Source organism: Hemicordylus capensis, chromosome 3 (genome assembly GCF_027244095.1).
Source record: "Hemicordylus capensis ecotype Gifberg chromosome 3, rHemCap1.1.pri, whole genome shotgun sequence".
Taxonomy (NCBI): Eukaryota; Metazoa; Chordata; class Lepidosauria; order Squamata; family Cordylidae; genus Hemicordylus; species Hemicordylus capensis.
Genome location: NC_069659.1, coordinates 4,164,729 through 4,186,071, shown reverse-complemented (window position 1 = coordinate 4,186,071; position 21,343 = coordinate 4,164,729). Strand labels below are relative to the sequence as shown.

The following is a 21,343-nucleotide window of genomic DNA, read 5'->3' as shown; positions in this document are numbered from 1 at the left end:
TTGGTAACTTCACCTGAATGCCTTCAGCCTTTAAAGGGCCCACCACACTTTGGGGTGGTGCTCTAGGCTTCATACTCCCAGCTTCTGAGCTTACAGGAGGCTAGATATTTGGTGATGAATTCCATAGTTGCTCACAGATATGTGAGATTCAGATGCTTTCAGATGCAGAGACCAATGTCCATTGTCTGTTTGGATTAACTCAGGGACCCCACATCTGGCAATTGTGGATTTATAATTAGGAACATAATGCTGACATTCATGTTCTCTAATCTGGCAGTTTCAAGGATGTGTGAGTAGTAATCAGTGATCAGAAGTTATCAATTACTCTGAGATCTAGTGCCACTTATTTATTTATTTTATTATTGATTGATTGATTTGATTTGTATACCACCCTCTCAAAATGGCTCAGGGCGGTTTTTTCCAGGGCCTTTCAGGAAACTTTAATGGCATTAGCGGTTCATGATGAGCTGTTTCTTTTTGAATCAATACCAAGCATCTGCTCACCATTTCCTCAATTTTCACTGAGACCTCAGGCTGCTACATTGATGCCTGTGGCCTGCACCAGTGGACATGGGAAAGAATCTCTTGCTGCATATTAGTCAGATTGATGGAGTGATGATTTCCTCTTATTAATAATGCATCCTGAACACCTACCTTCTGGCACTCCTGATCTAATTAGTGCTTCTCAGATTGGCCTTATTTCTCTATTTTGCAATTGTATGCAGGGTTGCATCCTTCTATTGGTTCACTCAGATTTTCTGTGGCTTTGCATCTGATGCTAGAAAACCAGAAACGACAGGCTGAATGTAGACTATAATGTTCTGTTTGGGTTCACTATTTCCTCTTTCCATTAATGATGGTCTAAAAGGATACCCTCAAGTCCTGGTAACTTGGCAAAGAGACACCTTTTAATGTGGTGATTCTCTTTATTGAGCAGGGGGAGAGTAACTGGCCCTATCCACCCCCAGCACAGTACCTCCAGTGACTGTTGCTGGTGTCTAACTTATGTTTCTTTTTAGAATGTGAGTCCTTTGGGGACAGGGAGCCATAGCACTTACATTTATATACTGCTCTATAGCTGGAAGCTCTCTAAGCGGTTTACAATGATTTTAGCATATTGCCCCCCAACACTCTGGGTACTCATTTTACCGACCTCGGAAGGATGGAAGGCTGAGTCAATCTTGAGCCCCTGGTCAGGATTGAACTTGTAACCTTCTGGTTACAGGGCGGCAGTTTTACCACTGCACCACCAGGGGCTCTTATTTATTTATTATTTCTTTGTGCAAACCGCCCTGAGCCATTTTTGGAAGGGCAGTATAGAAACCGAATGAATGAATGAAGTTCCCTGATACATATATGTTGTTAAATGAATGCCACATTATCCACATAAGAAACCATTGCAGTCGAGGTGTGAAATCATCCAACATTTTAGTTGTGAAGATAGGGGATCCTATCATGAAATGCAGGATGGATTTTCTTCCTACCTCATTCTGAAGCGGGACGGCAAGCTTGTCCTATCAAGCTGGGACTTAGCACACGATCAAGCTCCCAGCCTCAACCTTGTTTTGGACTGACATGAGATCATCAAATGGGAGTGCACACAGCTACCAAATTAGGGTAGAAGTCAGCTTCTCTTACTCTAATGCCAAACATGTGCACTTCCCTGTTATTAGCAAATCTCTGCTTGAATGATCAGGTGCTGGTCAGTTCTATGGCTCATAGTCTAAGTCAGTGTTTCTCAACCACTGGTCCCTGGACCGCTGCCGGTCCCCGAAGGGTTGAGTGCCAGTCCCTGACTGGGAGTCAACCCCCCCCCCAACTGAAATCAAGGCACTCACTTACTCAATTTTGCACATGGCACGGAAGAGGAAGAGTATCACGGAGGCATGGGACCCTTCTTGTGCCTTGCCTCCACGTGCTGCTGAGATCTTCCTACAGCTATCTTATTCCCTATCTTTACAGCTTCAAACTGTATGCGATGCGGGGGCATGGAGGAAAAAGTATGGCAGTGGGCGCCACTTGAAGGGCTGCTGGTTCTTGCATGCTCATTGTTTGCAGCCAAAGGTTGGTTGATTGAAACCCAGCTGCCTGTTGTGATCGAGGCGCCTTGAGAGGGAACGCTGTTTCCCTCTTACATCAGTGGGGCTTGCTTGTATGTTGTTTTCATTGGCCCCATGTAGCTTTTGAATTTTTCTAATGGCCCAACATCCCCTCTCCACTGAGTAATCACAAGCACCTCCACTCCAGACATACTGGAGACAAATTTGTTCACCCAGGCTTTTAGATTCAGGGGTTCTCAACCTTGGGTACCCAGATGTTGGTGGACTTCTACTCCCATAATCCCCAGCCATAATGGCCAAATGCCATTGTTGCTGGGGGTTATGGGAGTTTAACTGAGGGACCCAAGGTTAAGAACCCCTAATATTCCATGTTTGCAAAAGATTCCAAATTTAATTATTTTAATGCTTATATTATTTTCATTCTAAACTGCCCAGAGATGCAAGTTTTGGGCAGTATAGAAGTCTGATAGATAGACAGATAGATAGATAGACAGACTTGAAACCCCTTTACTAACTGCTGGTCCGGGAAACTGCACATGAAGAATGTAGCGGTCCTTGAAACTCTGCACGAAGAATTTAGCGGTCCTTGACTCCAAAAAGTTTGAGAAACACTGGTCTAAGTAATTACTGTATAGTTACATAAACCAATAGGAAGACTAACAGTAGTAATATGGCTTGCACCTTTGCATGCATACTAAGCCATGGTGCTTGGGTTGTAGCCCGGTCTACCGGCGAACCATGATTTGTGCAGCATGGTAAAGATTCTCAACTTTTAAGATATGCATAACCATTTTAAGAAACTGTTGGATTGAGTTTCGTTTGTATCTACTCTGACAATATGTTTTGTGCTCTTCTAGGATGATTGCTATTATGGTGGCTATGTAGAAGATGCTCAAGACTCTGAAGTTCTCCTCTCTACCTGCAATGGGCTTTGGTAATAGAACTGGAAAAGCTACTTATGTTCCTCTGAGTCTTAAGTTATAAGCATTGGTGCCTCTTCAGCTATTTTCTGTGCACACGTTATTGCCAATTTTTCTTCAAAAGGCTGTTTGCAGCCGCTATATGAGTTAAAATTAGTTTGCCGATCTCATATACACAACAAAAATGTAAAGCAGCTGTGGGATGCGCAGACGTTTTTAAAAGGCCATTCCCTGTTATGATGGTCATGTAGGGGATATTGTTGTTAAAGCTACCCCTGTTAACGGAGCAAAGAGGCACTTTTTGCAGTGGCAGTTCTTTTATGTTCTTGCTGGTGTCTACCTTATGCTTCTTTTTAGACTGTGAGCCCTTTGGGGACAGAGAACAATCTGATTTATTTATTTATTTTTCTATGCAAGCTGCTTTGGAAGCCTTTGTTTCCAAAGCAGTATATAAATATTAGTCTTAGTAGTAAAACCCTCTGCAGCCAAATCCTCCTGAAACTTTGTTTGAAATGTCCTGGAACTGAAAACAGATTTTGGGTCTAAGGCTGAGAGACCTGAGTTAAATAATCAGGTTTTTTTTCCTTCGGTGGTGGAGGTTATCCATAAGTAGGTTACTCTTTTCACATACTATGCAGAAAAGGTTGTGCTTATTATAGAATTTGGAGCTGGAAGGGAGCCTGGATGTTTTCTTGTCTGATTCCTTCCTCAGAGCTTGCGCCCTTCAGTGGGAGGTGCATTCCCCATTTGCAGTCCTGCCTGCTTCAAAGCAACAGGCCTTTTTGTTGCTGTTGAGCTAGTAGCCAGATTCAGCATTTGATTACTTGGCAATTTATCTGACTCTGACAAAGGAAGCTTCTGCCACGTGTTTTCTGTAAGCCCCATAGAGCCAAAAGCCAGCTCGGGCCACCTTGTGGACTAATTTCTGGCAAGGAATGAGGGCTAGCATCCCAGGCTGGGGAGCATATTCCCTTTTTGGCTGGCAGCAGGGCCACCTTCCAGAGCAAAGAAGGAACTCATACAGAGAAGTATCTCAGACCAGGGGATATTCCTTCCTGATCACTCATCCATGAAGGAACAAATAATACTGCCAGCAGAATCGTTGAGTTATTAATGCGTTTCAACATAACAGTTATCAAAGTGGTCTGTACAGAATAGGAATAGATCTTGAGAAGGCACAAAGCTCTGGGAAGGAAAGGGAAGAGGCTAAAGGCACAAGTGGTAGTTTAGTCAATCCTTCCTGGTGAAGGTCAAGATACAGGAAGGGAAAGCAGAATCCTGGAAGTAAACAGCTTGCTATGAAAACACTGTTTTCACAATGACTGGGAAGAATATAGGGTCATAGGAAGCTGTTGTATACTGTTGGGATGTCTCTCTGGTAAGAGATACCCTTCTATTACAGCAGATTGCACTGAGGCAAAACACAGCGGATTCTGCCCAGGCATGCGTGTTTGCTGAGAGCAAAAGAAACCTGGAGCCTTTTCAAAGTTTCAAATCAATATAAGGAGTCTTTATTGGAGAACTCCATTCTAGATAGTAAAGTGGAGAGATAGAATCTCTAATCCATCTATCTAGCTGGATGCAGAGAGATTCTGAGGCAGGTCTCACGATCCGTGAGACCCGCTTTTCTAAAAACTGCAGGGAGAGCGGGCTAAGCCCGCTCTCCCCGCAGACGAGTGGGCAGGGAGCCCTGGGCGGCCGGATAAGCTGCCCACACGGTTGCCAGCTCCGTGACAGAGCCGGCGGGGGCTGGGGAGCTCGGGGGCCGCGTGGCCCCGGAAGCCCCAGTATGCCCTACGCGAGCGTGCAGGGCATACTGGGGAGACCCCCGAGCCGGGAGGCTGCTTTTAAGCCTCCCGGTCGGGGGTCTACTCGTGAGTAGCCATGATGCGGAGCCGCACTGCGGCTACTCACAAGCTGATAGCCCGGGTTTGCGGAGCGCTCGCTTCTCCAAGGTTGCAGGCAAGAATCTCTCTCAGCCCTATCTTGGAGATGCTGCCAGAGAGGGAACTTGGAACCTAGTAGGGATGTGCGAAACGTTTCAGATACAAAACGTTTTGTACCCAAAACAGCCTGTTTTGGGTGTTTTGTAGACAAAACAAAACACCCATTTTCCAGATCCAAAAGTTTTGTATACAAAACAAAACGTCCCTGTTTCGGCTACAAAACGTTTTGTTGTTTTGGACCTCCATTTTGTGGTCTCTGTCAGTCTCCATTTTGTGTTTGACATCTCTTTGAATTTCCCACCCTTCCAGCCTTCTGATCAGTGACCTAAATCATGGGCTGACCTGCTGACAATTCCCTCCTTGTTCCCCATTGGCTCTTTTGCTTCTTCCCACTCTTTACTGACCCCACATTGGCCAAGGGAAGGGTTACTAACCCATGGGGTGCTGGGTTCTGCTGTTTCTGTGGTGTTCTGAGTGTAGATTCTCTGGTAGCATATGAGAGTGGATTCTTGTTTTTCACTGAAAATCTCATATGCTACCAGAGAATCTACAATGAACACCTCAGAAACAACAAAACCCAGTACACCACAGGCTTGTGGGTATGGGGGTGGTTGGCACCCTATGTGCACTACACAACCCCTCGCTCTGGGCAAACCCAGTGCCCCCCAAGTGGAATTATGGGGCTGCTGAAAACTAAACCTCCATTATTCCCTAAGGGAGAAATCTTAAAGACATGTAAACTTCAACAAATCACAAAATATCAGCCCTTTGCCCAATTCCTTTGGAATAATTCTGAAATTTTCCTTGCCCCCATTGGGCACTACCACCCACCACACTCTGCTCTGGGTCATCCCTTTCCCCCTGATGCATTTGTTGGAATCCCCATTATTCCCTATGGGAAAATTCTTAAAGATGTGTAAACTTTTTTTAAAAATCACAAAAAACCCAGCCCTTTGCCTAATTCCTTTGAAATTTGGGTGGTAGCTTCCACCCATTGGACACTACCACCACCACCCACTCTTTTTGCCCTGGGATCCTTTTTAAAAACCCAGATCGAGTCAGATTCGGAAAATTTGGCTACAAAACAAAACAGGGCTGATTCGGATTCAGAAAATTTGGGTACAAAACAAAACAGGGATGTTTCGATTCGGATACAAATCGAAACAAGAAAATTCCAAAATGCACACCCCTAGAACCTAGATGCTCTTCCCAGAGCAGCTGCATCCCCTGAGGGGAATATCTTACAGTGCTCACATGTGGTCTCCAATTCAAATGCAAAGTCATTTTTTACTTTTGGGACAAGTCGTGCTTGCTACCACAAGACCGGCTCTCCTCTCCAAGGAGAAGCAGTTCTGGCAGAAGCCTTGCAAACTTCATCAAGAGGGCTTTAAGCTGAGTCCTGAGGGGAAGGGAGACAAAAGCTCCGATGGACCAGCTATAAAGCCAAGTACTAGTGACAAGAACACAGATGACAAAGCAAAATAGGAGAATGGTGTTGTTGTTGTTTTTAACTCTCTGGAAATTAGATCAGGGAAGGTAGTAGGTAGTGATGCTCATGGTCTCTGCTTAGACAGTATGCACAGGGTGTGCGAAACAGTAAGGATGAACTTCAGATCCTAATACGGGAAGGCAAATATGACAAATATCACTGAGGAGCCATTTGCTCAAAAGGAAAAGATCTATTAGAAAGGGAGTTTGAATTGCATTTTTCAAAACTAAGACCTGATAGACTTCTGGGGGCGCTTCTCAGTAGCCAGATCAGCATGATTTCAGCACTAAGGATCTGGGTGTCTGAGCTACATGGTTGTTCCCAGTCCTTTCTGATCTGGTGTCTCGGGGTCCTCTGCTACATTCAGCCCCAGCCTGGCTCTGCTTTGCCTCATAGAGATTGGCAACCACATGCTGTTGTCCATAATACACATGTCATAAGGGAGAAGTGGAACACCTTCTAGAAGCTAGAAAGGAATTAGGCAATTGCATATCTCATTGGAAAAAAACTCAGAGTTTGCAGATAAAAAGGAAGTATATGCCTTTCACTGACCAAAAACAAAGGATCTCTTCTTCACAGAGGTGTTCTGGGCAACCCCTTAAGGGTATTTCCTTGCCCAGATATCCTCAAGCGCCAAGGAACAGCCCTGTCTACTTTGCAAGTAACAAAGGGTCTAAATCAGTTTCTTGTTATCCTCATGAAGTGTTTGCATAATGGGGTGTTTCAGCTGTGTCCTCCAAAGTGTTCACAAATCTCTTATGGGATGTGCACAACATGGTTCTCAGCAGTGGTGCTCTTACCCCTGGACTTTGGGGCCGGAGTCCAGGGCCTCCACAGCCCCTGGGGGTCCCCAAATAGTCTTTAGTCTGTCCTGGGTGGTGTGGTCACTCTGCAGAGCATGATGATGCTTAATTTGCAGGGGAGTGGGGGCTCCAAAGTCCTTTAGGTCCAGGCCCCAAAATTACCTAGGTGCACCTTTGTTTCTCAATGCCCATCCCTGGCCTAATGCATTTGCTGTCTTTCTGGCTGCAAGTCTGTATTCTGTTCTTTCCTCCACAGGGGACACTTGCAAATTGGGAGTTTAAGGTATGAAATTGAACCCATTGAGAACTCTTCCACATTTCAGCACCTTATTTATCAAAGGACTGTGGAGCAGCATGAACCCTGCAAAGGAATCCTTAAAGAAGGAGCAGGTTTGACAAGTGAAGACACAGAACTTATAATGCTTGATGACACCTTGATTCCTGATAGGGCTGTAAGTATATATAAGTTTTCCCCTGCTGAATACATACCCTAAATGTATTTATTCAGTCTTAAGAATTTGTATCCCTCCTTCTTGCCTATGCAAGAACCCACGATGGTGTATTGAAACTACTTGAACTATAATAAACAACATAAAAAACGAAGCCTACAGTCAGACACAGCAGATAATCCAAAAGCCTAAAAAGTAGGGATGTGCAAAAAATTTCGGGCACAGAACGATCTGTGCCCGAAACGAACAATTTCGGGTGATTCGGGGCCGAACCGAATCACCCCGATGTCCCCCGAATTTTTTCGGACACGAGCCGAATCACCCGAATTTCGGGCAAAAAAAATTCGGGTGATTCGGTTCATGGTTGATTTTTGGCGATTTTTTAAAGTTTTAGTGACTTTGGGGCAGTTCGGGGGCATAGCATGGGATTTGGGCAAAAGTAGTGGGGTGGGGTGGTAGCGCCTAATGAGTGCAGGCTACCACCCCAATTTCAGGGGGATTGGGCAAAGGGCGGATTTTTGGTAAATTTCTGAAAATTTCATGTCTTTGGAGCAGATTGGGGCATATTGGGGCAGAAAGTGGGGGCTGGGGCAGAATAGTGGGGTGGGGTGGTAGTGCCTAATGGGTGCAGGCTACCACCCCAATTTCAGGGGGTTTGGACAAAGGGGTGATTTTTTGAGAATTTTTGAAGTTTTGGTGACTTTGGGGCAGTTTGGGGGCAGAAAGTGGATCTGCCCCAAAAGAGTGGGGTGGGGTGGTAGTGCCTAATGGGTGGAGGCTACCACACCAATTTCAGGGGGATTGGGCAGAGGGCTGATTTTTTGAGAATTTTTGAAGTTTGGGTGTCTTTGGGGCAGATTGGGGGCAGAAAGTGGATCTGCCCCAAAGGAGTGGGGTGGGCTGGTAGATAGTGCCTGATGGCTGGAGGCTACCACCCATCCCCAATTTAAGAGTGATTGGGCAGAGGGGTGAATTATGGTGAATTTATTTTTATGAGGTTTGTCTTCATAAGGTGAAGTGTGCTAAATTGATTACTTCCTCATATTATTCATAGTAAAGGAAAGTGTGAAAAAGTGAAAGTGGGGTCATGAGAGTTGTTTAATTGAAAAAAATCTCATTTGCTATGATAGAATGAGAATTCACACCTCAGAAGTTTTTTCTGAGGTGTGAATTCTCATTCTATCATAGCAAATGAGATTTTTTTCAATTAAACAACTCTCATGACCCCACTTTCACTTTTTCACACTTTCCTTTACTATGAATAATATGAGGAAGTAATCACTTTAGCACACTTCACCTTATGAAGACAAACCTCATACAAATAAATTCACCATAATTCACCCCTCTGCCCAATCACTCTTAAATTGGGGATGGGTGGTAGCCTCCAGCCATCAGGCACTATCTACCAGCCCACCCCACTCCTTTGGGGCAGATCCACTTTCTGCCCCCAATCTGCCCCAAAGACACCCAAACTTCAAAAATTCTCAAAAAATCAGCCCTCTGCCCAATCCCCCTGAAATTGGTGTGGTAGCCTCCACCCATTAGGCACTACCACCCCACCCCACTCTTTTGGGGCAGATCCACTTTCTGCCCCCAAACTGCCCCAAAGTCACCAAAACTTCAAAAATTCTCAAAAAATCACCCCTTTGTCCAAACCCCCTGAAATTGGGGTGGTAGCCTGCACCCATTAGGCACTACCACCCCACCCCACTATTCTGCCCCAGCCCCCACTTTCTGACCCAATATGCCCCAATCTGCCCCAAAGACATGAAATTTTCAGAAATTTACCAAAAATCAGCCCTTTGCCCAATCCCCCTGAAATTGGGGTGGTAGCCTGCACTCATTAGGCGCTACCACCCCACCCCACTCCTTTTGCCCAAATCCCATGCTATGCCCCCGAACTGCCCCAAAGTCACTAAAACTTTAAAAATTCACAAAAAATCAGGACTTTGCCCAATCCCCCTGAAATTGGGGTGGTAGACTCTACCCATTGGGCACTACCACCCCATCCCAAAATTTTGCCCCTGGGCCCCTTTTTACCCCCCCGAATCGATTCGGATTCAGATTCGGATTAAATCCGAATCCGAACCGAATCAAGGGTGATTCGGGTGACCCAGATTCGGGCACAAAACAGAACGGGGGTGATTCGGCTCGGGTCCGAGCCGAATCACCCGAAAATCCGAATTGCACACCCCTACTAAAAAGCCTTAAGAAGATAATAGAAAGTCAGTGAGGGGGAGTGCTAGGCAGATAACTCATGACAAGGAATTCTACAAAATGAGTGCCATTAGAGAAAAGGCCCTCCCCAGTTTTTCTGCCATCTGCACATCTGAAAAAGGCAGAAGAGAGCCTTCCCAGTGGACCTTACAGGTCAGGTAGGATCATGGAGTAGCAGTGGCTCTCCCATGCTGCCACCTCTTGCTGTCCTGTTCTGCAAGCAGAAACCTCTGAGGTTTGACAGGCAGCGTGGGGTTGCAGAAGCACAGCATCACAGAATCTGAGAGTTGGGAAGGACCTTGGAGATCTTGTGGCCCAATCCCATGCTCAGTGCAGGAAACATCTACTGCATCCCTGAGTCTGACAGATGACCATCCACCTTCTGTCTCAAAATCTCTAGAGCTCAGGACATAGCCCTGTGGCAATGCACTTGTGACCTATGAGGCTCCTTTCTCAAGAGCTCCACTTCATCCTCCTCTAACAGAGATATCTTCCTCCCTCATACAGGTTCCTTCACAGATACCATAAGCAAATGCCTCCCTCCACATGCACATAGAAGACTCTCCTCTTTACTCAACAGGAAACTCACCACTCCTTAACACACACGCTCTCCACCCAGTCGTTCCTACTCTCTCACTTCCTCTACTCTCATTGGTTGTGGTTATGGGATTTGGGCTTTCTTGGAGCAAACTTCAGCAGTGAAAACACTACTGGCTCCCTCAGCTCAAAACTGCACTGGCATGTAGATCTTATGATGGCTATATCTGAACAAAAGGCAAACCCCAGTGATAAATCTGTACTTCAGCAATGAGGTTCCTTTCCCAATAGCTCCACTTCACCCTCCTCTTCAGTCTCCTAGTTCTGCGTATTTTTTCTTCATATTCAGTTTTTCAAAAAATATGGATTCCCCCCCACCCCCACAAAGATTAGGCTGGGCAATAAGGGCAGAGCTATGGACTGTGCAGGGCACTGAAGCCCCATATCGAGGCAACTCGCAATCTGGCCTGGAGACCGTGGTACAATTCTGCCCTGATTTGTTCTGTGAAACCTTACTTTTTGTGTGTTTTATTCTAGATAGATGACACCCACTATTCTGCACCTATCCGGCATCTAGAGTACTATCTTGTTGCTGACAAAAGCAAGGTAATTTTTAGTATCTAATCTGTGTAAAAACAATCAACATGAATCATGTAGACTAATTTCAAGTTTGCTTTCAGCATTACGGACTCAGTTAGGAAACATGTGAATTCAAACTCTGATATTTAGAATAGGGTATAAATAATTCCACTTGAGCCTTTATGATAATCTGGGCAGACATGGCTTCTCTCCACAATGAAGCTATTCTCTGGAAAGTGGCCTAAGGGAGCTTAGCCCACTTGCCAGGGATTGTGGGAACCACCGGGCTCACAGGTGAGCTCAGTGCTCCAAAGGCGTATCTAGGGTAAATAGTGCCTAGGGCAAGCACTGAAATTGCGCCCCCTGTCCAAACATCTGACACCCATCTTTCAGATAACTTTACCATAATATCAGCTGAAAAATACAAATCAAACTAGTTTATCTTTTAATATTTCAAAAACTATTTAGCAGTGGACGTAGCCAGACCAAAAAATGCTGGGAAACTACAAATTTCAGTATGCTGGGGCTCATGAAATGCCCAAATACTATGTGGAGGTGTACTTGGAAAACTAAACAGAAGTGCCTGTCTAATTCTCTACTATGTATTGTAGCATCACCATCACATGTTTTAAAAATCAATGGAGAATTTGACTTTTCCCAGATACTCTGAAAATAATTAAAGGATATGCAGAGTAAACTGTGTCACTGCTCGGAATATATTCTAGTATTTCAGAAAGATAGTTAAAATGAGAGAAAGAGCAAGAAACTCCCAGTGGGCCTTAATACTAAGGATTTCACACTGATTCAAAGACAAACTCATTAAGACATCACATTTAACTCACTTATCTTAAGAAGCAAAGTAAGAAAAAATGAATACAATCCTAGCTCATAAACTTCAGCTCAGTATTCACAAGCCCTGATCCTCTGTACATACTGCCAATCTGAATATGTGTACAGTGTCTTATATTAATTTTTTTTAAATTTTTTTTACCTGTAGCCCCTTCAGGGGGCTTCCTAAAGGCCGTGCGAGGTCTGCAAAGGTTCCTCCTTCCCCTGCTGGCCTCTAGGGCCTCACAGAGGCCATCTGAGCATGTGTGGTGGCCATTTTGTTTTTGGCAGCCATAAATTTTTTTTTTGAAATTTTTCAAAATGGCGCCCCCTTCAAGTGGCACCCAGGGCACGTGCCCTGCCTGCCCCACCCTAGATATGCCCATGCAGTGCTCCCTAGGTGGCTAGCCCATCTGAACCACCCTCCCCTTCAATGAGGTTAACCGAGCAAGCGCTCCGTTAACCTCATTTTGTTGCTCATGTGTCATCGCGGTGCAAAAAATAAGTCAAAAAAATCAATATAGCAATACCAGGTGATAGTAGAATACAAGAAAAAGAAATAGAAAAAATCACAAAAAATACAAAGATCTACAAATTGAAATTGAAAGGCTGTGGCAGAAGAAGACCAAAATAATTCCAGTGATAATTGGCTCCCTAAGTGCAATTCCAAAAGACCTTGAAGAGCACCTCAACACCATCGGGGCCACAGAAATCACCATCAGCCAATTACAAAAAGCAGCTTTACTGGGAACAGCCTATATTCTGCAATCCTCTATAATAAAACGCTTGGTGTCCGTCCGTGGACGGACACCAAGCGTGTGTCCGTGCCTCCCTGGCCTGTTCTGCGCATGCGCGGAGCACATGCGCAGAACAGAGCAAGGGAGACACGCCACCGGCACCCGGTGGCCATCTTGGGCGGCCAGAAGCGGCCGCCCCGAAGAAGCCGGGTGAGTGGCGCCGGGGGACACTGGCCACCACCGCCTTGGCCAGAGGACACGCCGCGGCGACAAGGGAGAGGCCCCGGGCAGCGGAGGGCCCGGCCGGAGCCGCGGGCGGCGGCGGTGGGTGGCGGGCCCGCCAGAGCCCTGGGTGGCCGGCCCGGCCGGAGACACGGGCCGCGGTGGGTGGCGGTCGAAGAAAAATGCTGCCGCCGCCGAAGTCCCACCCTCCCTCCCTCCCAACTTCCGAAACCACCTTACCCCTCCCGTGACAGTTGAGAAAAGAAAGACCTAAATTGAAGAGGGAGAGCGGAGCTCGCAAGCAGCGCTCCTCCCTCTGCAAAGGCTCTGCCCGAACTGGCACTTGGGGCCGAAAGGACGCCTCGTCCTTTCGGCCCCAAGCGCCAGTTCGGGCAGAGCCTTTGCAGAGGGAGGAGCGCTGCTTGCGAGCTCCGCTCTCCCTCTTCAATTTAGGTCTTTCTTTTCTCAACTGTCACGGGAGGGGTAAGGTGGTTTCGGAAGTTGGGAGGGAGGGAGGGTGGGACTTTGGCGGCAGCGTCGTCGTCACAATTAAAAAAAAAAACAGTAAAGGGGAGAGGAAAAGGCTAGCGCCCGTTATTATAACGGGCTTCAAAATACTAGTGATATCTATAATAATAACAGCAACAATATTGATAATAAAATTCAGCCATCCCAGGTCCTTGGTAAGGACTCGATGTCTGGATAAAACAAACCAGTCAATAACACCTGTCTGACTGTGCAAACAAGAAATAATAACCACCACCAACAACAACATCAGCAATTCCCACAAAATGTTTTTTAACCAAGTGTCATTTCCAAGAAAATGGTGTGTCTGCTGCATCCACAGAACTGCAGGTAGCTAATTAAATTGTAAGCATAATCTAATTAAAAACTACCATAAAAGTTACTCCTATGCAGGGAATTTGTATACATTAGTTTGTTATAAAGAGAGTTGGCCTATTAAAACAGTTCCAACTGAACTTAAAATCATTTTTTCTTTCTCTTCAGTTTATCGCTGAAAACCGCAATGAATCTCAGTTGGTGTTAGTGATGCTGCTCATGATGGCTGACGTTCACAATGTGAGTACATTTTAGGGTCATTCATTTACAGATGAATGCTAAAGCGCTACAAGCAGAAGACATATGTTTCATAGTTGTCTAGAGACAGACACGGTGGTTACAAACCAGCCCCATTGTAGCAGCAATTCATTGTGGCATTCAGGCTAGGACTGGCCCACCGGGCAACAGGGTATATTCCTGGTACAACCCACCTGCAGGGCGTCCCTGTGCCCTCTGCACTTGGCAGCAGTGAATACTCCCACCTTAAGCACCCATTCTGCTCAAAACCTTGCGCCCTCCCCATATACATTCCACTGCCCTCTCAGTACCCCCAGTCCAGTCCTGGTGGCATTCTTGGACTCCAGTGCAACTGGTATTTAGAGGCATCTTGCCTCTTAGGCTGGAAGTGGCCTATAGCCCTCAGACAAGTAGCCATTCATATACTTGTCTTCCATGAATTTATCTAAGCCCTTTTAAAGCCATCTGGGCTGTGGGCTGTCGCCACATTTTGTGGCAGAGAATTCCATAGCTTGCTTATGTGTTGTGTGAAAAAGTACTTCCTTTTGTTGTTCCTAAATTTCCTGGCAATTAGTTTCATAACCCTGGTTCTAGTGTTATGAGAGAGGGAGAAAAAATTCTCTCCCTCTACTCTCTCCACACCATGCATAATTTTATAGACATCTACTACAACAAATATTTATATACCACTCTTCCGCCAAAGTCCTCAAAGCGGTTTACACAGAAAAATAAATGATATATGAATAATATGGCTCCCTGTCCCCAAAGAGCTCACAATCCAAAAAGAAACATAAGGCAGCTACCAGCAACAGCCACTGAAGTGATGGTGTGCTGTGCTTGGATAGGGCCAGTTGCTCTCCCCCTGCTAAATATAAGAGAATCACCGCTTCAATGGCAACACCTCTATCATGTCTCCCCGCAGTCGTCTTTTTTCTAAGCTAAAAAGCCCCAGGTGTTGTAGCCTTGCCTCATAAGAAAGGTACTCTAGGCCCCTGATCATCTTGGTTGCCCTCTTCTGCACCTTCTCCAGTTCTATAAGGTCCTTTTGGAGGTATGGTGGCCAGAACTGTCACCATACCTTTGTAAGGTTTGTATTCCTGCATCCAGCTACAGTTGGGATGGAGGGGAGAGGGAGAGAATGAGAACTGATGACCAAACTCTTTAACTGAGAACTCAGACCCATTCTTGACAAAGTGAGAATAAATCACATGCACATACGAATTACATTGCTTCAATTGCCCCACTTCCAGAGGGAAGTCCCAGAGGGTTGTAACACTACTTGGGTTCTGGTTTTCCTTTGAGGTAAGCTTACTGCAGACTTATGGGCAGTGATGCCTATTGGGGTAAAAATCTTCAACTTCACATATACACTGATTGAATGTGAGCTGTTGGTGACTGACTGAGAAAGAGATCTTGGGATCGTGGTGGACAGCTCATTGAAAGTGTCATCTCAGTGCACGGCAGCTGTGAAAAAGACTTATTCCATGCTAGGAATCATTAAGAAGGGGATTTAAAATAAGACTTGCTTATACAAATCTATGGTGCGGCCACATCTGGAGTACTGTGTGTTCTGGTCACTGTATCTTAAGAAGGATATTGTAGGACTGGAAAAGGTGCAGAAGAGGGCAACCAAAATATTCAGGGGCCTGGAGCTAGGCTAGGCTTATGAGGCTTCCTTATGAGGCTAGGCTACAGCATCTGGGGCTCTTTACCTTGGAAAAAAGGTGACTAAGGGGAGACATGATTGAAGTGTATAAATTTTGGAGATGGAGTTCCAATGCATCGACCTTTTTGCACCAACTATCCTAATGACCACTAGGGGCATTGGGAGTAGAAACAGTGAGTGAGGGTCTCCTTACCTGTTTCTACTGTATGACCCCAGGACTGACTCTTCAGCACTTCCTGTGCTGAGTCACAATCTTTCCCTTCCTCCTAGAGAGCAGATGGAAACATATATCTCTCTTCTTACCTATTTATTATGTAGTATACCTATTTATTGGCTAAGTATTTATTGGTTAAGTACACTTGGATAGGAAAGACCTGAAACTAATCTAGTTTCAGGTCTTTCCTATCCAAGTGTACTTAACCAATAAATACTTAGCCAATAACCAATAAATACCATGTGTATTTTCTCTAAATAGCTGCAACAACTAAACCATCCTCTGCTACCCACTCTGTAACTGGAATGTGTGCCCATTCCTCAATGCTTTGCTATTTTACCCACTGAGGTAAAAATTAATAACCATTAACAATAAAATTATGCATGGCATGGAGAGGGTGTACAGAGAGAAATCTTTTTCCCTCTCTCACAACACTAGAACCAGGAGTCACCCCATGAAACTGAAGGTTGGGAAATTTAGGACCGATAAGAGGAAGTACCAGCGGGAAAATGCTTGACTAACAAGCAGAAGGTTGCCGGTTCGAATCCCCACTGGTACTACATTGGGCAGCAGCAATATAGGAAGATGCAGAAAGGCATCATCTCATACTGTGCAGGAGGAGGCAATGGTAAGCCCCTCCTGCATTCTACCAAAGACAACCACAGGGCTCTGTGGGCACCAGGAGATGAAAATGACGTGACGGCACACTTAATTAATCATTGGCTACTAGTCTGATGGCTGTGGGCCACCTCCAGCCTCAGAGGCATGCTGCCTTCCAATCCCAGTTGCAGGGGAGCAACAGTGGGAGAGAGGGCACGCACATACCTCTTGCCTGTGGTCTCCCCAGAGGCATCTGGTGGGCCACTGTGCAAAACAGGATGCTGGACTAGATGGGCTTTCTTGGGCCTGATCCAGCAGGGCTCTTCTTATGGTGTCTTTGTAATGTTTGGCTTATTAACACACACATGCATATATGTTGAACAATGGATGAAGCAGGACATAGCAGAGCATTCCTAAAAGTCAGAAATACATTACACCAGGTTCTGTAGAGTCTGCACCCTCGATGCTGTGTGAGTGACCTCTGTCTGGCTGCTTCTACTCTAGGCTCCAAAAATCAGTCGTCTCTTTCACACAGCTTACCACAGATACTCCTCACCACAGGGGAGGCAGAAGGGGCACGTTCTACACTTCTTTCCAGTTGGGCCCATCATGGCATAGTTCACTGAGAATAGTCAGGGCCATTAGGAGTCATTCATTCATGAACATTCTCTGGGCCTCTTTGCCCATCAGCCAGCGATTCGCTCACACACTAATGGCCAGCCAGAACTATTACTAGTATCTTACTTAACAAATGGAATGGCCAGTCAGTATTAATGGCTGCAAACTCAAGACACAAAGGAAAGGAAGATATCTCCTTTGAGAGCAGGAAGGCAGGCATGTACAGCAGGCCACATATCTCTGCAGGGCAAGGATTCCAGTCCACATAGGAGAGCAATGCCCATTCCCGGGAAAGCACCCTTTTGCCATGGGAGGGACTTGGACAAGCCGCAACAGGAACCCCAGCTGCAGCCACATGGGGGAAACACTGTACAGAGACCCAGGGTGGATGGGACACAGAACAGCCTGGGGAATGGTAAATTAAGGCCAAGTTCACCTTTTGCGCGACTGGCTGGAAGCAGCCATGTCAGAGGCAAAAGAGGAGGAGAAGCCTCACCAGAACCCTTCCTGCTTCCCAGTCCACAGAGGAGCGCTCTAATCTCAAGGCCCATCGCGGCCACCTGACATACAGCACAACTTGGAACGCAAGGAGGGATCCCTCTCTGCTCACCCCTAGTAGCAAAGCAGGAAAGTGAAGGATGGTACTGAACAGCCTTGGAAATTGAGTGTCATCTGAAAGAAAGTACATGTGTGGCGTTGCCAGCTATCCCACTCCTTCAGAGCTCCTTTGCCTTTCAAGTTTCATAATGGACAGCAGATTACTCATAGCCTGCCTGAGGTGGTGGTGGAGCGGGGCACCCCTTGGAAAGACTGGGTCCATGGAGGGCAGTATGCTAAAGGCCTCCTGAAGTTCAGAGCCAGCCCTGACTGCCGCCAGAGTGTCCTGAGCTGAGCATTGGTATTGCTCCCAACCTGCAGAAGAAGAGGGCTAAAAGACCAAGAAAAAGTGTGGGTATGCCGAGGTTATGTTTTAAGTGAGACTTGTTTATTTCTTACATAGTCAGAACTATAGGTGGGCACATTGGCTTAAAATATATCCATGCTTTTGGTGCATGACTGAAATGGTAAACCCTATGGCCCTTCTTTTAATCTAGAATAATGAATACACATACTCAGACAAGGCAGTCTAGGCAAACCTTGACAATTATGCCCCCAATGACAGCACGCCCCCAATTTTACCTCTCAGAACTGGTTCCGGTTCCAGACTTCCACCCAAGATTCTTTGCTGAACCTGTCACCAGCATTTGAAGCTGGGTGGAGAACCTTGGGTGGAAATGGGCAATCGGTGTGGGAACTGGAAGTCGGAAAGTTCAGATGAGCCACCCACTGGCCAGCGAAGGCTCCCTTTGAGCCTCCAGTCCCCAGCTTACCTACTTTTGGGCGGTTGTCTGGACCAGCCCTATATATATCTGGGTCCTGCTATGCAGTCTTGCCATAAACAGCATATTTATAGTTGTATTGAGAATCAAATAAATAAATAAATAAATAAGAAGTTGGATTTGGGGCTGTAGGTTTAGTGAATTACTCTTGAAAGGAGGTTAGGATTCTTGTTGCGTGCTGCAGCCCTGCCCATCTGCCTTTTGAGTTGTGCCGCTATGCATGCTGGCTGCTATCATATGTTGTGCCACTAGGCAGTGGCTTTGCTCACCTTCCCCTTGTCCCAACTCTGCATGTGCTATGTATATGACATGCTCAATAATTTTGTGTTTCCTATTTTCAGATGTATTTTGCAATGGGTCTTCATATTTATGTGGTAGGTCTCGAGCTGTGGACAGAGAAAGACTACATAACAATCGGCACTACTAACCTCGGCATAACATTGGATGCATTTTACCATTATGCCACTTTTGAGCTCCGGCATCGAGTACATCTTGATCATTCTGGAATCATTACGTGAGCATCCATAATTCTGTTTTTGAAAATATCTGTCCTTTTGGTCTTTCCAGAATTTTTTTTTTCCTAGAACATTTTCTAAAAAAACATTCTAAGTTCTAAACAAAATTTAGAAAATATCAAGAAATTTGCTGGTTATCTTCAGTACCTTTTTTGTGTATTACATTGCTGAAATCAGATATATTTAGGATATCTGATCTCCCAAATCAGAACCCTCTGATGTAGTAAGGCAGGTAATAGCAACTGCTCTTTCTCTTTACACAGCTGGCAGGCTCAGAGATGCCTCTAAGTAGCCTTGATCCCTGGGTGACTTATCCTTTTCAGCTCTATTGTAATTGTCAGGCAGTTGTGAACATACTGGGTACGCCATTTTCCCATTGAAGCTCTAGCTTATCACAGTGGGATCCACAAGCAAGGAACTCTTCAGACCCGTTTGGCTTAACCACCATGAGGTTTTCATAGAGACCTGGCAGCAGGGGACTGACATGGATTCTCAGGAGAACGGCCTGCTTGAAGAGACCCGAGGCCCATCTACTCCAGCATCCTGTTTCCATTAGCAGCCAGCCCAATGCCGCTAGAAGCTCCCTAGCAGAACGTTAAAGTGATGCCCTTCCTCCCCTGGTGCTCATCCTTGATACATGGTAATCAGGTATATATTGCTACTGAATAATGTTCCATTTAGCTATCATAATTAATAGCCATTTGGTTGCATTTTACTTGAAGTTGTCTCCTTAAAAAAAAAAAAAGATATCCTAGCTAACAGCCCTCATAACCTCTTGTGAATTTCGAAACCTGTTGATGTATTATGTGAAGAAATGCTTAATTTTGTCAAATCAGGACCTGGAACTCTGTCAAAATCCCCCCTTCATTTCTGACACTATTTTTTACTGGCAGAGGAAGTAGAGACAATTACAGCAGGAATAGCTCCCCCTGCCCCGAAATTCCTGGAGAAATTCAGTGTGGCTAGGGGAGATACAGCTGTGGTCTTCTTGATTTATTTACTGTTAAAAAAAAGGTCTCCAAGGAAGCAGTGTCATTCTCTTTGCTGGAATGTACTGGTGAAGGACATGTCATGCAATGTGACTCATCCTTTCCTACTGCGTTCTGGGAAGGAACGTGGGGCCAGCAGGGAGATGGCATATCTGCCATTGCCAACTTCCCCAAGAGCCTTTTTTTAAACAATAAAGCAGAAATCCTAGATATTAATGCCAACTGCCAAGCCTTATGAAAATGAGACTCTTCTGCTTGTGAGCTTCCCAGAGGCATCTGGCTAGCCAGTATGGGTGCTGGACCACATAGGCCTGATCAAGCTGGACTCTTCTCATGTTGTTCTTAACTAAAGAAACCAATTCCGCACACACCCTCTTTCAGTTTGGCAGTTGATTATGCTTGTCCACTGGCTCAGCAGTCTGGATGTGGGAAAATGCCGAGTCCCTCCTTTTTCTTTACCATTGGGCTATATATCCACACAGAGTGATCCAGGTTCACCTTCCCACTCCAGAATAAGAACAAAACTGTACATCTAAGAGAGATATTTTCATACCCTTTCATATGAGCCATCGTTAATCATTTATTTCCCATTAAACATCATTGTAACATGTAATTTTTTCCCTGTTATGCTGTAGGACTAAAGGGAGTCCTGCTGGACTTGCATGGGGAGACCGTTTTTGCCTTTACAATCAAGCATCCGTGTCTGCTATCCGTGTAGGTGTTTATCAGTCTCTATAGGTCTGTGTTGGTAATGTGTCCCTTAAATTCATTGGCTGCCTTGGAGGGGGCGGTAGCAGTAGTGACAAATGATTTTTGATTTTTTTGATTTTAACACTCACCCACCCCCAATTTCCCCAAAGCTGCATTTTCTACTCTGGTCCAAATTAGCCGTAACCTTGGAAGATCTATAATGTAGCTATTAGGAGATGGGGGTGGATTTGAATCTAATTCGGGGCCCTCTCTGAGGTCAGGTTCCTGGGGCTGCTGGGGCTTGTTCCTTTGTCTGCTGGCCTGGCTGCTGGGGTTGGCCTGGCTCCCTCCCCACCCCCCGGGATCTGAGTCCAGGCTGTCACTGGAGCTAGGGGCCATGTGGCCGTGTTGCATTCGGGCTTTACAGACTTTGGGGTTCATGTAAAATATCTTAGCTGTCTATCTGGATCATAATGTGTGTAGATTAGTGCTCACAGAGGTGAGTATCCTTTTTCTAGCTCTTTTTTTAGAATCAATGTATTGGGGTCATTTTAAATGGCAAATAATTGAAGTGACCATAGATTAAAGACTTGCAATGCAATCTGTTCTGTCTCTGGTGCATAAGTGTCTTTGAAATAAAGGAGGGCATAGCGTCAGCATGGTACTTCCTGGAGGACTGTGTCTTTTGGACATTTTATAACTCTTACCTGCATATTTGTATAGAGAGGCAGAGAATGTTTCCTTCCTTTTTTGTGCGTTCTCTGTGCATCCACACAAACTGGTTTTGTGCATGCACAGAGCCACAAAT

The 21,343-nt window shown here is 45.5% G+C and overlaps 1 protein-coding gene across 1 annotated transcript in view; it reads left to right on the top strand.

The window, feature by feature from the left end:
* LOC128349733 (disintegrin and metalloproteinase domain-containing protein 9-like) overlaps window positions 1-21,343 on the top strand; it is a 113,055-nt gene that overhangs the window by 27,490 nt on the left and 64,222 nt on the right. The window contains exons 5-10 of the mRNA XM_053306559.1: window positions 2,918-2,994; window positions 7,475-7,670; window positions 10,959-11,027; window positions 13,796-13,867; window positions 18,683-18,855; window positions 20,481-20,559. Coding sequence (XP_053162534.1) covers window positions 2,918-2,994; window positions 7,475-7,670; window positions 10,959-11,027; window positions 13,796-13,867; window positions 18,683-18,855; window positions 20,481-20,559 — 666 coding nt within the window. The remainder of the gene's footprint in view (window positions 1-2,917; window positions 2,995-7,474; window positions 7,671-10,958; window positions 11,028-13,795; window positions 13,868-18,682; window positions 18,856-20,480; window positions 20,560-21,343) is intronic.